This window comes from Anomaloglossus baeobatrachus, chromosome 2 (assembly GCF_048569485.1).
Source record: "Anomaloglossus baeobatrachus isolate aAnoBae1 chromosome 2, aAnoBae1.hap1, whole genome shotgun sequence".
NCBI lineage: Eukaryota > Metazoa > Chordata > Amphibia > Anura > Aromobatidae > Anomaloglossus > Anomaloglossus baeobatrachus.
This window is the reverse complement of record NC_134354.1, coordinates 253,821,134-253,838,264: the sequence shown is the minus strand read 5'-3', so window position 1 is coordinate 253,838,264 and position 17,131 is coordinate 253,821,134. Positions and strand designations below refer to the sequence as shown.

General features: G+C 51.7%; 1 protein-coding gene across 1 annotated transcript in view; it reads left to right on the top strand.

Moving 5' to 3' along the window:
- Window positions 1-1,659: 1,659 nt before the first annotated feature.
- The window catches only part of LOC142291306 (glutathione S-transferase Mu 4-like), an 80,869-nt gene continuing 65,397 nt past the window's right edge, over window positions 1,660-17,131 (top strand). Inside the window, exons 1-2 of the mRNA XM_075335748.1 lie at window positions 1,660-1,769; window positions 1,858-1,933. Of these exons, the coding sequence (XP_075191863.1) occupies window positions 1,737-1,769; window positions 1,858-1,933 (109 nt within the window). The 5' untranslated portion in view covers window positions 1,660-1,736. The remainder of the gene's footprint in view (window positions 1,770-1,857; window positions 1,934-17,131) is intronic.

The following is a 17,131-nucleotide window of genomic DNA, read 5'->3' as shown; positions in this document are numbered from 1 at the left end:
CTGATAGGAGGGATTTCAAATCATGGGAAACATGGGTGCTGAGGGAAAGAGCCAAGTGTCAGCGTCATTATCCTGTACCCTGAGTGTCGGCGTCATTATCCCATACCCCAAGTCATTATCCCGTACCCTGAGTGTTGGTGTATGTGTGACGCCCTGGATTAGCCAGATAGTCACAGGTAGACCCCCTGCACAAACACCAGCCCCTAATAAGGTGACAGCAGCCAACCTACAAAACCCGTCACCTCTCGCAGTGTTCAATGGTCACACCAGGGGGCGGAGCCAGGCGGTTGGCCATGCCCACCAAGGAGTCCAGAGGGCCTGAGACAGGACACAAACAGTTAGTCAGTCAGCACAGTGGAGTACAGTGGAGTTCAAGTGCAGCAGGCCTGTGGCGTCAGGTCTGCAGCGACAACACTGACCGGTGCCGGGGTCGTAGCCCTGGTACCGTGGCAAGGAGGCAGACGGTGGTTGCTGCCTGCGGGAGCCGGGAAGACGGCTGGTGGAACCGTAAGGGACCGGGACAGGGTAGTGGCCCGCCGGTACCGAACCAGGGAGCCAACTGGAAACCGGAGCACCAGGAGGGGTACTTGGACCCAGAACGATGTCCAGAAGCCACTGGACCACGTCGAATTCACTGATTGAGGTCTGGACCTTAGGTCCTTTCCCGTCCCAAGACCTGAAAGACGGCAACAGCCCACCGAGGGGGATAGAAAGCCACCGCACAGGCAGAGAGATCCCACGGGCCAGCGCCTGCGGGCAAACGGGTTCCCCGACACACATCAAGTCGGGGAGCAGTCTACTGTTGCTGAAGCATAGGCAGTCAAGTTCTACCACAGAGGTGCAGGAGAAAGGCGGGAACCACCAACCTGAGAAAGGGGCAAAGCGCAGACGGCTGCGGGCACCGACCACCATCCCTTTTGGTTTACCAGAGACTCCGGTGTATCTTGTCATAGTGAGTACAACAGTACCCTCGGGCCGTGCACCGCACCACACCATCTTGCCCGCACCTCACAACCACCGGGCTCATCACCCCCTGCCCACGGAGGGGTCAACACCAGGCTGCATAACATCGTCCCCGGGAGCCTAGTTAACGGCAGCGGTGGTGTCCACATTCACCACAACCCGTGGGTGGCGTCACGAACTTACACTTTTAAACTCCGCGGCCTCGGCCGTGAACCTTCCCCACTGAAATCCCTACAGTAGCGCCAACTCCCTTTCAGAGCGACGTGACCCCCGGGTCCGGGAGGAGCTCAAGCCACCCACCGTCGAGCACGGATCCGAGCGGCTTGGCAGCCAGCCGTGCGCCGAGGCGGTACATATGTGGTCTACACTTTGCACAGGGGCCCATCAAACTCTAGTTACGTCACTGTAAAGGGGGCTCGTTTAATCCTATCACTTTACCCGCACACACATGAATTTTGCAAGAGGGAGTGAAAGAAAAAAAAAAAAGAGACGCATAACCAGTGTCATGTGTACTAGCCCCATAGCTCTCCCGTCCCGCACTGTGCCGCCATATGACAACGAACTTTTACCACACGGCACACGCCCAGCTGCGGTTTAGCGCCAAAACTTTCCACTCCCCTCCTGTCAGGAAGGTTACAGGGGAGTGTGGCGATCTTCAACGTGATTGGCCGAAAGCACAGCTACGAGTCACGTGCACAACTGAATTATCTCCGGGATCTGTGAGGAGGGTCAGAGTTTACTGTGCGGCGCAGGTGACGGACATTACGGAGAAGATGATGATTCTCGGCTACTGGGACTTACGCGGGGTGAGCGCTGCACTACAAGTAATGGCTGCTGGCCCGGGCTAGGAAGTCGCCAACACTCCTGACCTTTATTATCCCCTTGTACCTGCAGCTCGGCCATCCAATCCGCCTGCTGCTGGAACACACCGGGACGCCCTATGAGGAGAAGCGCTATGTGATAGGGGATGGTGAGTTGGGCAGGGAGGGTGCAGGGTCAGCCGAGGTGTCTGCCTGTGCTTTGTCGTTACTGTGCACATAGCACTACAGCGGACTACCGCAGACAACACGGAGTAGTCCCATTGTTATTTGGGCGCAGCCTTGACTGTGTGTGGGGAATATAGACCATGTAGTACTATAAGAAGGAAGAAATGGAAAGAACCAACGTTATTGGTCCAAGAATAAAGAGATATACTGGGTTTCTTGGGCATCGTAGCCATGAATATGTGCAAATTATCAACGAATGGACAACACTCCCTTATAAACCGATGTGTATTGTATTGTGAGTCGTGGTTGGGCATGATTATGAAATGTGTTCATCTATTGTGGGGGTGGGGAAACTTTTTTTTTGTGAAAAATGGGGGGAGGGGCAGGTACAGGTTTTATATTATAATAATTTTATGCTTTTTGAATACTGTACTGTGATTTTTTTTTTTGAGGACCAGGCAAAACTCCATTGATAATGGCTCAGGATATCTTGCAAGTCATTGCACTACTGGCCCGAGGATATGTCCGCATGCTGCGTTCTTGATTTGACAAAAAAATGCAGACTTGACAACTGTAAACCCTGCATTTGACAAAAAAAAAACCGCGGTAAAAACGCTTTTCAGTGCGTTTGGCCTTTTTTTTTTCTTTCTTTACAAAAAGTGGGTTCTCCATTTTCATATCTAGCACAGAAACAGCAGCTGCAGGCTGTAACTCTCAGCTGTCTGCTGTACCTTTTGGCTTTTTATGAAAAATAGAGGGGATCCCACACATTTTATTTATTTTCTCTTATTTGATTTATTTTTCTAAAACCAGCCAAGGTGCAGTGGACAACTGGGGGCTAATATTATTAGGGTGGGAAGGCCCATCGTTATTTGACCCTTTCGGGCCTAACAGTAGAAGCCCACAGCCTCCCCAGTAGTGGTGCATCCATAAGATGCACCAATTCTGGCGCTGGACCCAGCTCTTCCTGTTGCCATGGTGCGGTGGCAATCAGGGTAATAAGGAGATAATGGCAGCCCATAGCTGCTACTAAGCCCTAGATTAGTGATGGCAGTCGTCTAAGATCCCGCCCCCATCATAATTTGTAAGTGAAAGTAGATAAACACACCCCCAAAATCCTTTATTTGGAATAAAATACAAAAAACACCCTCTTTCACCACTTTATTAACCCCAACAAACCATGCAGATCCAAAGTAATCCACAGGAGGTCCCACGGCAATTCAGCTCTGCTACAGCCCTGTCCTGTCACAGTGAGCACCATAGAGCATGACTGCCCGCTGACAGCAGAGACAGAGTATCGCAATGGGAATGAACTCGGGCAGTAGTGCCGGGCCCGCAGTTGTGACGTCAGAGGTTCAGGCTCATCTCGTGGCTCTGTCTGTTACGGCCTGATTTGAGGTCACAGGTGAAGGACTCCTGCTGTGACTGGAAATCACCTGTGTGACGTCACCGCTGATCGCGTTACTGTCACAGGTGGAGGACTCCAGCTCTGGCCGTGGCTAACCTGAGTGACGTCACCGCTGATAGTGACTCACTTCAGTTGCTGCGTGGAGCTCACAGCGAGCACTCTTGTTCTATGGCACTCGCTGTGAGTGTCAGATTTAGCAGTGCTGGAAGTTTCATGGGAGGTCGTATGGATTACGTCGGACCTGGAGGGGTGGTTAATAAAGAGGGTGACTTTTTTTTTTTTTTTTTTTAAATTTCATTTCAAATAAACACAAACACCGAAAAATCCTTTATTTACTTTCACTTACAGATTAGTGATGAGGGGTGTCTCATAGCCGCCTGTCATCACTAAGCTAGGATGTAGTGGCAACTATGGACTGCCAGTAACTACTTATTACACAGATTGCCACCGCACCAGGGCAATTGGGATGAGCAGGGTAAAGTCCTGGAACTGTCGCATCTAATGGATGCAGCAATTCTGGGCAGCTGCTGGCTTATATTTTTAGGCTAGTGTATCTCCCCAGACTGAGAATACCTGCCCCCAGCTGTGAGGCTTTATCTTGCCTAGGTATCAAAATTGAAGGGGAACGCACGCAGTGAATACGAAATGAGCGGGTGCAGTGAGTATGAAATGAGCGTCCGACACTTTCAGAAGCAGGAGAGGCCGCGGGAGCAGTGTGACAGCCGCACCGGTGATCAGTGAGTATGAAGCCCTCAGAGGCAGAGGGAGATTGGAGAAAAGTTGGTGACCTGCGTTTTTGTTGACAAAAATGCATCCGAAACGCAGTGCAAACGCAAAGTTAACATTTGGTTGCGTTTTGACACACCTCATTCATTTCAATGGGTGAGAAAACGTGACCAAAACGCAAAAAGAATGAACATGCATTTTTTTTTTTTTTTTTTAGGCAACGATTTTGACAAATATTTGTCAAACAAAACACTGGCTATGAGGGACATATACCCTATATGATTTGTTAGACAGACACTGGCATTATAAGATGGACCCCATTTAACATTTAAAAAAAAAAAAGTCTCTTTGCCTTCACCAAATTTGGGGGTGCGTCTTATAATCAGGTGCGTCTTATAAAGCGAAAAATACGGTAGATTTCTAGCATGTCCGCCCAGTTTCACACATCCGGCTTTTCGCCGATTTGGCGGATGCGGCGCACAACAGTACAATACGATACAGTACAGTGGCAGCGCCGCAACCTCTGGGTCATATGCTTCAGTCACATGACCGCATGTGACCGGCGTTTATCGCGCTGCCACTGTACTATATACACTGTACTGGAGTGCGCCACATCCGCCAAACCGGCGAAAAGCCGGTTGTGTGAAACCGGGGTCCCTCTTGCAGACTCTTATTGCCAGCTGCAGCGTGTGCACAATACAGCGCATGTGATTAATATGAAAGTGTTTTGAAGCAGCTTCAACAAGATCATCTAATCCTAAAGTATCATTTTGCTGTTCTTCTGTTGTAATATCTGTTTGTTCCCCAGTTACATGAACAGCACTGTGGCCTTCCATCTCAAACATACTGAATCCTAAATTTTCTTCTAGCTGTTGTTCATTACTCTCATTCATCAGTTTAATTGTACTTATCAAGTTTGTTTTTTTACAATAGCAAGAACCTGTTCTTTTTTGAGTTTGTAATCTTGCAGAACTTTTTTTCCCACTAAGGCCTGGAGAAACTGGCTGATGTGATGAGCTTTACTATCTTTTACTGCCATTGTCTTGCTAACAGTTTCTTTCTTGTTTCAAACATATCGAACATTGATGGCAAAATAATTCAGTGAAATGCGGTGACTCTGGCATCCCAGCAAAGGCAATGGGTTTCAAGATAGGACATTCAGACACATCATTTTGTGAGGATCCTCAGAAAGAATGAGAAAGAATGAGCAGTCAGTTTGTGTGGCCTTTTTATAATCTGCTTTTGCTATTGAAAACATTTATGAGCTCAAAAATCTTTCAGGTGAAGCATTTTTTTTTAAAAAGCTGATCTGCTTTTGCATCTGAAAAATGTATCCTCAAAAAACGCAGCAAAAACACTGTGTGTGAATGTAGCCTTAGATCAGGAATAGAACAGCCATTTATAGGACACTTCATAAGTTTCCCAAATTCCTATGAAAAAATATTCATCACACTCTGCATTGCACTACTGTCCCCAATTTATTATATATTTTAGGAGTGAGTCGGTGCACATTATACCACCTCCGACTCCACAGCCCTGCTTTGCAGTCGCCAACAAAATGGCTCTGCACTGTGATCCTAAACGTCATCTTACCTTCCCAAATATTTAAACAAAACATTATTACTTTACATTTTTTCAGTTAGTATTTTTTTATTTTTTATTTTTATAAAGGGAACCAACCAGCAAGATTTTCATATATAAAATAAGGCTAGTGCTAGGATGCTGAATGTAAGTATACCTTTTAGGCCAGAGTCACACTTGCGTATGACTTGACGAGTCTCGCATCAGCAACACCCGGGGCAGCCACACACTCTATGAACAGGAGCTTCTTAGCTGCATGTATTTCTATGCAGCTGACCTGCTCCTGACTGAGAGTATGCGTCTGTGTCGGGTGATGCCGATGTGAGGCTCACAGGCATACTCACAGGCATGTGACTCTGGCCTTACTCAGACTGGATGTTTTATTTCACAATTATGTGCAAGTAAAGTTCCAGCAATGCACTGCTATTTGATTGACAAGCGCAACAGGTCTAATTGCCCCCCCCCCCTCCTCCCACCCCCAATTACTAATCTGTAAGTGAAAGTAAATAAACACAAAGTTTGGGGGTTTTTGTTTGCTCTGAGACTGTCTTTTTAAAATGTTGTTTTATTTCTTATTACACTACTATACAGCAAATTGACTGCAACCAATCACAGATGTGAGGACACGGGGTGGGGGGAACACTTGTATAGCAGTCTGTAAGAAATCAGATACTGGCACAGTTGAAGTGGGGAATATTGATGAACTGTAATAAGCGGGCCAAGAAGAGTCTGACTGCAGCGTGATCCTCTGGGGGAAACAAAGAATGTATATCTATCCTACTACCATTTCACATCCATTTCTAGCCAAGGTTGTGTGTTTTTTGTGGTGTGTGATATAGATATAAAAAGATATATATATATATATATATATTTCCCTGGCATGGCTGTAGATGGCTCCAAAAGTGCCCTCAGCTACCCCCTCCCATGCTAGTTTGGCAAACCCGAATATCTGCTCACCACTACTGTTCTCAATGTATAACAACTTTGTAATGAAATATTTGTATTTACACATTATTTCTTCAGCGCTCTATTGGGAGACCCAGACGATTGGGGTATAGCTACTGCCCTCCGGAGGCCACACAAAGCACTACACTAAAAAGTGCAAGGCCCCTCCCCCTCTGGCTATACCCCCCCGTGGTATCACGGGTTCTCCAGTTTTAGCTTTGTGTGCGAAGGAGGTCAGACATCCACGCATAGCTCCACAGATTTTAGTCAGCAGTAGCTGCTGACTATTTCGGATGGAAGAAAAGAGGACACATATAGTGTCCCCAGCATGCTCCCTTCTCACCCCTGGATGGTGTTGTAAGGTTGAGGTACCTATTGCTGGTACGGAGGCTGGAGCCCACATGCTGCTTTCCTTCCACATCCCCCTGAGGGGCTCTGAGGAAGTGGGATCCTGCCGGCCTCAAAGCTCTGACGCCGGGCTCCATCCACAGACCCATTTGAACCTGCTGGATACGGAGCTGGAGTACCGTTCAGGGACATGGCCCTGCACCATTACAGGTACTCTGTGTCCCCGTACACACAGGCACAGCACACTCCAGACTTGCTGGGTGTGCTAGTGCGCCGGGGACAGTAAAGGGTTACAGTCACTGCAGCTTTGCTGAGTGACTTTGTGTTTTGGGAACTACCGCGCCGGACGCTCCGGGAGCGGCGGCGCGGCTGGGACTTGTAGTTCGCCGGGGACTGGGCGCCGACCGCGCTTTTACGGCGGCGGCGCTTATAACTCCAGTCCCCGGCTTCTGCGGCCTAGTGCCGCTTCGTTCCCGCCCCCTCCCTGTCACTCAGGGAAGGGGACAGGCGCTGAGCAATCAGCAGCGCCGAGGGCTGGAGCCTTTTTACATGCTCCAGCCCTCTCACTGCACTCTGTCGGACGCCGGATTCCCGCTCTGCCTTGGGGGCACGCCCACGGCCCGCCCCTACTCACACGAGCTGGGGAAGAAGCCGGCAGCCATTACTGCAGAGCTCGGGGCACCAAGGCAGGACAGTGGCGATCATACACCCGCTTATAGGCGGGCGGTAAGAGGCACACATAGTGCTGACCACGATATAACTGCAGTGTATACATGTGTTGTTTTTAACTACATAGGTCGCTATATGCCCGCTTGGGGAGCGACACATCAGCAGCAGGAAAGCAGGTGTGCTAAAGCACAGGCTTTCTAGGCTGCTTGTTTTGCACGACTGAGGTGTTCATTTGTGTTTATGCTGATATGCTATACATTGCACTGTACAGTCGCTAGTCTTAGCTATATTCTTCTGGAATGGCTAGACTACAGCAGCAGAAAACCAAGGGTGCTGGGGCACAGGTTTTTTTCTATGCTGCTTGTATTGCATGGGCTGCAGTGTGCATTTGTACTTGTGCTTGTATGCTATACATTGCACTGTATGGTCACTCTTCTGGGCTATATTCCCCTAGATGACCAGTCTACAGCAGCAGAAGAGCAGAGGTGCCAGGGCACAGGCTTCTATGCTGCTTGGATTGCATGTGCTGCAGTGTTCATTTGTACTTGTGCTTGTATGCTATACATTGCACTGTAGGGTCACTCTTCTGGGCTATATTCCCCTAGATGACTAGTATACAGCAGCAGAAGAGCAGGGGTGCCAGGGCACAGGCTTCTATGCTGCTTGTATTGCTTGTGCTGCAGTGGTCATTTGTACTTTATGCCTGTATGCTATACATTGCAATGTACGGTCACCATTCTTGGCTATATACTTCTAGATAGCTAGTCGGCAGCGGCAAAAAAGCAACACAGTTTTCAGTGCTGTTTTTACTACATGGGATGCTGTTCATGACACCGTCCCATTGTGTGCATGCTCCCCTGTAGCACGTCGTCTGCCGGGGTCTCTAGCACTTCGTCTGCCGGGGCTCTACTAGTTGTGGCCAAAGAAACCTCCTGTCAACCCTGTCCATGGACAGGGACGGAGTAGTCATAATATAGAGACTTGCACCCATGGGCAATCTACTTGAACAAAAGGCAGCTCTTCAGGGCTTTGATACTGACATCGCTCTCAATCCGGATACACCGGGTGGTAACGCCAATGATCCTATACCGTCCACCAATGGAAGGTTGGATCTTTCTCCCTCAGCTCCCCCAGTGGAGATAGGAGACGAACAGGAGAAGTTCCTTTTCAGTGTCTCACGCAGATATTGAGTATTTTTCTGGCCACGCTGACTTCAGAGAAGCAGTCCAGGAACACCACGCTTACCAGATAAGCGTCTTCTCCAAACGTTTTTAGGATACACGTTATCCCTTTTTTCCCCTGACGTGGTCAGCGCTGGACCCAGGGTCCAAAGGTGGATTCTCCAAATTCACAGACAGATGGACTCTGGTTGAAATCTGTCTAGGAGGCTATCGGCGTGTCGGTTGCTCCGGCATCCACAGCCGTATTGGCAACCTAACCTTTTCTGCTGTCCTTGCGCAGCTGACCTTGAGCAGGGACATCTGTACCGCAGAGGCGTCCGTAACCCCGCAATGTCTGCACTGCGACTTACCCTGTTAATGCTGTCCTAAAAGTACAGTCGAGGTTTCGGTCCTTCCCAAGCTCCGGCAGGTCCCAATTGTCCTCGTGCAAAAGGGCTACAAAACCTCAGACGGGCTCAGATTCCGGCCGGGCTCAATCTCGCCCAAGGAAGGCAGTCGGAGGAACCGCTACCAAGGCGGTCTCCTCAGGACTCTCAGCTCTTTCTCTCTCTCTCCGCATCCGCGGTTGATGGCAGACTCCCCCGCCTTTGGCGACATTTAGCTGCCACAGGTCACAGACCGGTGGGTGACGGACATTGTGCTCACGTGCACAGGACAGTGTTCTGTTCTCGTCCTCCGACTCCATTCTTCAGAACGGCCCCACCTCTCCACCGAGCAGATGCCCTGCTGCAGGCGGTGGACGCGCTAAGAGCAGAAGGAGTGGTGATCCCTGTCCCCCCTCAGGAACGAGGGCGAGGGTTTGTACTCCAATCTCTTTGTGGCTCCAAAAATGGACGGTTCCTTCCGTCCTGTTCTGGTTCTGAAACTGCTCAACGAGCATGCGAACGCCAGGCGGTTCCGGATGGGATCCCTCCGATCCGTCATTGCCTCAATGTCTCGAGGAGACTTCCTTGCCTCAACAGACATCAAAGATGCCTATCTCCACGTGCCAATTGCTACGGAGCACCAACGTTTTCTACGTTTTGTGATAGGAGACGAACATCTTCTGTTCGTAGCTCTGCCATTCAGTCTGGCGACAGCCCCACGGGTGGGCACCAAGGTCATGGCAGCAGTGGTAGCAGTCTTGCACTCTCACGGACACCCGGTGATTCCGTACTTGGACGATCTACTCGTCAAAGCAACCTCCCTCGAGGCATGCCAACGCAGCCTGAATGTTACGCTGGAGACTCTCCAGACTTTCGGGTGGATCATCAATTTGGCAAGGTCAAATCTGTCTCCGACTCAATCACTAACGTATCTCGGCATGGAGTTTCATACTCTATCAGCCATAGTGAAGCTTCCGCTGAACCAGCAGCGTTCACTGCGGACAGAGGTGCAGTCTCTCCTTCAAGGCCAGTCGCACCCCTTAAGGCGCCTCATGCACTTCCTAAGGAAGATGGTGGCAGCCATCGAGGCAGTTCTCTTTGCGCAGTTTCATCTGCGCCAACGGCAATGGGACATTCTCCGCCAATGGGATGGGCAGTCAACCTCCCTGGACGGGAAGTCTCCCTTTCCCTGACGGCCGAGGACTCTCTGCAATAGTGGCTTATTCCCACCTCATTGCCATAGCCCCCATCCTGGGCAGTGGTCACGACAGATACGAGTCTGTCAGGGTGGGGAGCAGTTTGTCTCCGCCACATGGCTCAGGGGACGTGGACTCAGCAGGAGTCCACCCTTCAGTTCGATGTGCTGGAAATCGGGGCAGGGTATCTTACCCTATTAGCTTTCCAAAAGTGGCTAGAAGGGAGCAGATCCGAATCCAGTCGGACATCTCCACAGCGGTGGCATACATCAACCACCAAGGAGGGACACGCAGTCAGCAGCCTTCCAGGAAGTCCGGCGAATCCGCATGTGGGTGGAGGACACAGCATCCACCATATCCGCAGTTCACATCCCGGGCGTAGAAAACTGGGAAGCAGGCTTCCTCAGTCGCCAGGGCATGGACGCGGGGGAATGGTCCCTTCACCCGGACGTGTTTCAGGAAATCTGTTGCCGCTGGGGGGGGGGCCGGACGTCGACCTAATGGCGTCTCGGCACACCAACAAGGTCCCGGCATTTATGGCACGATCGCGCGATCACAGAGCTCTGGCGGCAGACGCCTTAGTGCAAGATTGGTCGCAGTTCCGGCTCACATATGTGTTTCCACTCTGGCACTCTTGCCCAGAGTACTGCGCAAAAATCAGATCCGATTGCAGCCGCGTCATACTCGTCGCACCAGACTGGCCGAGGAGATCGTGGTACCCGGATCTGTGGCATCTCACGGTCGGCCGACCGGGGTCACTACCAGACCGACCAGACTTACTGTCTCAAGGGCCGTTTTCTCCATCGGAATTCTGCGGCCCTGAACCTGACTGTGTGGCTTGTGTGTCCTGGATCCTAGCGTCTTCAGGATTATCCCAAGGGGTCGTTGCCACCATGAGACAGGCTAGGAAGCCCACGTCTGCTAAGATCTACCACAGAACGTGGAAGGTTTTCTTAATCTGGTGCTCTACTCAGGGAGTGTCTCCCTGGCCATTTGCATTGCCTATCTTTCTTTCCTTCCTACAATAGGAGTTAGAAAAGGGCTTGTCGCTAGACTCCCTCAAAGGGTAAGTCTCAGCACTATCCGTGTTTTTTCAGAAGCGTCTAGCACGTCTTTCTAAGGTGCGCACGTTCCCGCAGGGGGTTTGTCATATCGTACCCCCGTACAAGCGGCCGTTGGATCCATGGGATCTGAACAGGGTTCTAGTTGCTCTCCAGAAGCCGCCTTTCGAGCCTCTGAAGGAAGTTTCCTTTTCTCGCCTGTCACAGAAGGTGGCGTTTCTCGTTGCGATCACATCGCTTCGGCGAGTGTCTGAGCTGGCAGCTCTGTCATCCAAGGCTCCCTTCCTGGTGTTTCACCAGGACAAGGTAGTGCTGCGCATCATTCCGGAGTTTCTCCCTAAGGTAGTATCCTCGTTTCATCTTAATCAGGATATCTCCTTACCGTCCTTTTGCACTCATCCGGTTCACCGGTATGAGAATGATTTACGTTTGCTAGATCTGGTGAGAGCACTCAGAATCTACATTTCACGCACGGCGCCCGTACGCCGTTCCGATGCCCTTGTCGCTGGTACGCGCAAGAGGTTGCAGGCTTCTAAAGCCACCCTGGCTCGATGGATCAAAGAACCAATTCTGGAAGCCTACCGTTTTGCAGGGCTTCCGGTTCTTTCAGGGCTGAAAGCCCATTCAACCAGAGCCGTGAGTGCGTCCTGGGCGCTACGACACCAGGCTTCGGCTCAACAGGTGTGCCAGGCAGCTACCTGGTCGAGTCTGCACACTTTCACCAAACATTATCAGGTGCATACCTATGCTTCGGCGGATGCCAGCTTAGGTAGAAGAGTCCTGCAGGCGGCAGTGACATCCCCGTAGGGGAGGGCTGTTTTGCAGCTCTAACATGAGGTATCTCTTTACCCACCCAGGGACAGCTTTTGGACGTCCCAATCGTCTGGGTCTCCCAATAGAGCGCTGAAGAAGAAGGGAATTTTGTTACTTACCGTAAATTCCTTTTCTTCTAGCTCTTATTGGGAGACCCAGCACCCGCCCTGTTGTCCTTCGGGATTTCTTGGTTGTTTGCGGGTACACATGTTGTTCATGTTGAACGGTTTTTCAGTTCTCCGACGTTATTCGGAGTTAATTTGTTTAAACCAGTTATTGGCTTCCTCCTTCTTGCTTTGGCACTAAAACTGGAGAACCCGTGATACCACGGGGGGGTATAGCCAGAGGGGGAGGGGCCTTGCACTTTTTAGTGTAGTGCTTTGTGTGGCCTCCGGAGGGCAGTAGCTATACCCCAATCGTCTGGGTCTCCCAATAAGAGCTAGAAGAAAAGGAATTTACGGTAAGTAACAAAATTCCCTTCTTGCCTTTTTACTTTTAAACAATTTTCCTTTCTTTATCGTTCCTTTGGGAGACCCAGACCATGGGTGTTTAGCTTCTGCCTCCGGAGGACACACAAAGTACTACACTTAAAAGTGTAGCTCCTCCCCTTGCGCTTATACACCCCCTGGTAGCCAGTCCTAGCCAGTTTATTGCTTTGTGTCAGGAGGCATACATCCACACATGCATTCTCATCTGATTTGTTTGACTTTTGGAAAGAGTTTGAAGAAAAGCGGGTCCATGTCTGGACTCCCGGCATGTCCCTTCTCACCCCACTGTGTCGGCGGTGTTGTTAAGGTTGACTTACAAGGCTGCAGCCTTACATGCTGCGCTCCTTCACCATCCCTTCTGGGCTCTGGCTTGAAGTGGGAGCCAGCACGGTCTCCATGCCTGGCAGGAGTCCGGTCTCCATCCACAGCCCCTTGAGGATTCTGTTGGACCGGAGCACTCATCCCCAGGGACATGGCCTGCGTCTCAGCAGCTAAGTACCTGAGACGTTTATGTTGGGGGTCCCGGTTCTTTATTGTAAGGGGAGAGTATGCTGTATGTGATTGTTTTAACTTTTCCGGCGGGTTCTCTAGCTTTTGCCTGAGAACCGCGCCGATGGTGCCTGCTTGTCGGCCTCGCCGCTTAAATTTAGGCCCTGGCTTCGCCGGAGGCCTAGTTTCATTTTCCTGCCCTCGCATGTCACTCATGCAGAGGGACAGGTTCGGCTCCTCCCGGCAGCCGTTCTACACAGGGGAGGGACACTCCCCACTGCTGGGGCGTCCCTCCTTCCCTGCAGGTCTCTATAGCCCTCCAGTTCCTGCTCTTTTATAGGAACGCCCTCTTCTCAGGCAGAGTTCACTCTGCTCTGGGACATCCTGCATTCTGCATCTCTGCTGAGGTGCTGCGATGGGGGACCGGGCTTCGGGATCTGGAGGGCACACAACACCGCGCTCAGCGGTCTGGTAAGCCACAGCCGGTCTCCGGTTGTGGACCTCTGTATATTCTCCCTGGGGTTCATTCTCTGCAAAGCCCCCACTCCAGCAGCATGTCTCACACAAGGAGCAAGGGTCCAAAGCTTGATTCTGCATGCACTGCATGTAAGCTCCTGCTGCCTGAGCCGAGCACCTATCCACATTGTGATGTCTGCTCTAACTTGGCGGTGCCACAGCCTGTTGTCTCACCCCCAGTGGTCTCTCAGGCTGCTGCTGCACCTGTGATTGAACCCCCGGCCTGGGTAGAGTCCTTTTCTAGGTCCATATCCCAGTCATTTGCTGAGTCCAAGGGGCTTTTGTCCAGGACTTTGATGAATATGCATCAGCCCCCCTCACAGGGTGCCTCTAATATTGACAGAGGACTCCTATCCTCTGACCTCCGTCCATCGGAGCTCACGGAGGATTCATCATCTGATCCCAGACCCCGTCCTTCTAAGAGAAGGGGCAGGGTTTCCTCCCCCTCCCCATCCCACGGCTCTGCCTCAAGAGCTGACTCTCAAGATGAGGAGGATGCCCTCACTGGGGGCTCGGAGGCTATGTATCCATGTGACCAAACCCAGGGCCTGCCCTGACAAACGCTTTCCAAAGCGTGGTTCTGATGACCGGTTTCCATTTCCACCTAAGGTGGTCAAGATGTGGTCTCACTCCCCAAAGGTAGACCCTCCGATGTCTAGGCTGTCAGCCCGGACTGTTGTGTCGGTGGCTGACGGCACCTCACTTAAGGATTCCACTGACCGTCAGATTGACCTTCTGGCCAAATCTGTGTATGAAGCTGCGGGGGCCGCGTTTTCCCCGACTTTTGCAGCAGTGTGGGCTCTCAAAGCCATCTCTGCTTCTCTAGAGGAGATGCATTCCCTCACCAAGGAATCTATGCCTGAGATGGTTACCTTAACTGCTCAGGCTTCAGCTTTCTCATCCTATGCCATGTCTGCCATGCTAGAGGCTGCTCACCGCACTGCGGTGGCTTCAGCTAATTCTCTTGTTATCCGCAGGATTTTGTGGCTTCAAGAGTGGAAGGCAGATGCTTCTTCCAAGAAGTTTCTTGCTGGGCTCCCTTTTGCTGGTTCACAGCTGTTTGGTGAACAGCTGGATAAAATCATTAAAGAAGCTACTAGCGGGAAGAGTACTTCCATGCCACAAACCAAGACCAGGAAACCCGCCCAGGGTAGGAATCAATCGAGGTTTCGTTCCTTTCGTTCCTCCAACTGGTCATCCTCTAAGCCTTCCGCCTCGTCCGCTAACTCAGCCAAGGATCAGAAATCCAACTGGCGCCCAAGAGCGCGTCCGCAGAAGACCGCAGGAGGTTCTGCCTCTAAGGCAGCTTCCTCATGACTCTCGGCCCGCTCCAGCCACGTCCTTAGTCGGTGGCAGGCTCTCCCACTTTGGCGACGCTTGGTTAAAGCAAGTCTCCGATCAGTGGGTGAGACATCATATCTCACGGCTACAGGATAGAATTCTCTTCAAGTCCTCCAAACAGATTTTTTTCTGTCAACTCCCCCCTGCTCCAAGGCCGCCGCCTTCTCGCAGGCCGTGGCGTCCTTGCAGGCAAACGGAGTGATTGTCCCAGTTCCCGCTCAGGAACGGTTCAGAGGTTTTTACTCAAATCTCTTCCTAGTTCCAAAAAAGGACGGTACCTTCCGGCCCATCCTGGATCTCAAGCTTCTCAACAAGCATGTCCGGGTGCGGCATTTTCGCATGGAGTCTCTGCGATCAGTCATTGCCTCTATGACCCAAGGGGAGTTCCTAGCGTCCATCGACATCAGAGATGCCTATCTACATGTGCCAATCGCAGTGTCACATCAGCGTTGGTTACGTTTTGCGATAGGAGAGGATCATTTGCAATTTGTGGCTCTCCCCTTCGGGTTAGCCACGGCCCCTCGGGTATTCACCAAGGTCATGGCGGCAGTGATTGCGGTCCTGCACCTCCCAGGGGTTAGCAGTGCTTCCTTATCTGGACGACCTTCTGGTCAAGGGTCCATCCAGCGCAGACTGTCACCGGAGTGTTTCGCTCACTCTCGCCACCCTAGCCCAATTCGGGTGGATTGTCAATCTTCCCAAATCCACTCTGACTCCGACCCAGAGTCTCACGTACCTAGGGATGCAGTTCGAGACTTTGCTGGCACTTGTGAAGTTGCCCTTAGACAAACAGCTGTCACTCCGGTTGGCGGTGCGCTCTCTCCTGAGGCCCCGCCGTTATACCCTCAGGCGTCTGATGCAGGTGCTGGGTCAAATGGTGGCCTCCATGGAGGCGGTTCCCTTTGCCCAGTTCCATCTGCGTCCTCTGCAGCTGGACATTCTCCGCTGTTGGGACAAGCGGCCTTCCTCCTTACAGAGGTTAGTGGCTCTGTCGCCACGGACCAGGAGCTCTCTTCAGTGGTGGCTTCGACCCCTCTCCCTGTCCCAAGGGCGCTCCTTCCTGACACCGTCCTGGGTGATTCTCATTACGGATGCCAGCCTATCCGGCTGGGGAGCGGTACATCTCCACCACAGAGCACAGGGCACTTGGACTCCGTCCGAGTCAGCCCTTTCAATCAATGTGCTGGAAACCAGAGCTGTGCTTCTAGCTCTCCTAGCCTTTCACCACCTGTTGGCGGGCAGGCACATTCGAGTCCAGTCAGACAACGTGACAGCGGTTGCCTACATCAATCACCAAGGCGGGACACGCAGCCGCCTGGCAATGTTGGAGGTCCAACGCATTCTTCAATGGGCGGAGGACTCCAAGTCCACCATATCCGCAGTCCACATCCCTGGCGTAAAAAACTGGGAGGCAGATTATCTCAGCCGTCAATCCGTGGACGGTGGCGAGTGGTCCCTGCACCCGGCAGTGTTTCAGTCAATCTGCCACAAGTGGGGCACTCCGGACGTGGACCTAATGGCAACCCGTCACAACAACAAGGTTCCGGTTTACGTGGCTCGCTCCCACGATCCTCAGGCCTTCGCCGCGGACGCTCTGGTTCAAGACTGGTCCCAGTTTTGTCTGTCTGTTTCCCCCTCTAGCTCTCTTGCCCAGAATCCTGCGCAAGATCAGAATGGAGGGCCGTCGAGTCATCCTCATTGCACCGGACTGGCCCAGGCGAGCTTGGTATCCGGACCTGCTCCAACTGTCCGTGGAGATGCCGTGGCATCTTCCGGACCGTCCACACCTACTCTCGCAAGGTCCGTTTTTCCGCCCGAATTCTGCGGCACTCAAATTGACGGCGTGGCTCTTGAGTCCTGGATTTTGACGGCTTCTGGTATTCCTCCTGAAGTCATCTCCACTATGACTCGGGCCCGTAAGTCTTCCTCTGCCAAGATCTATCACAGGGCTTGGAAAATTTTCCTGTCCTGGTGTCGCTCTTCCGGCCATTCTCTTTGCCGACCCTTCTGTCTTTTTTACAGTCCGGTCTGCAGCTAGGACTGTCCCTCAACTCT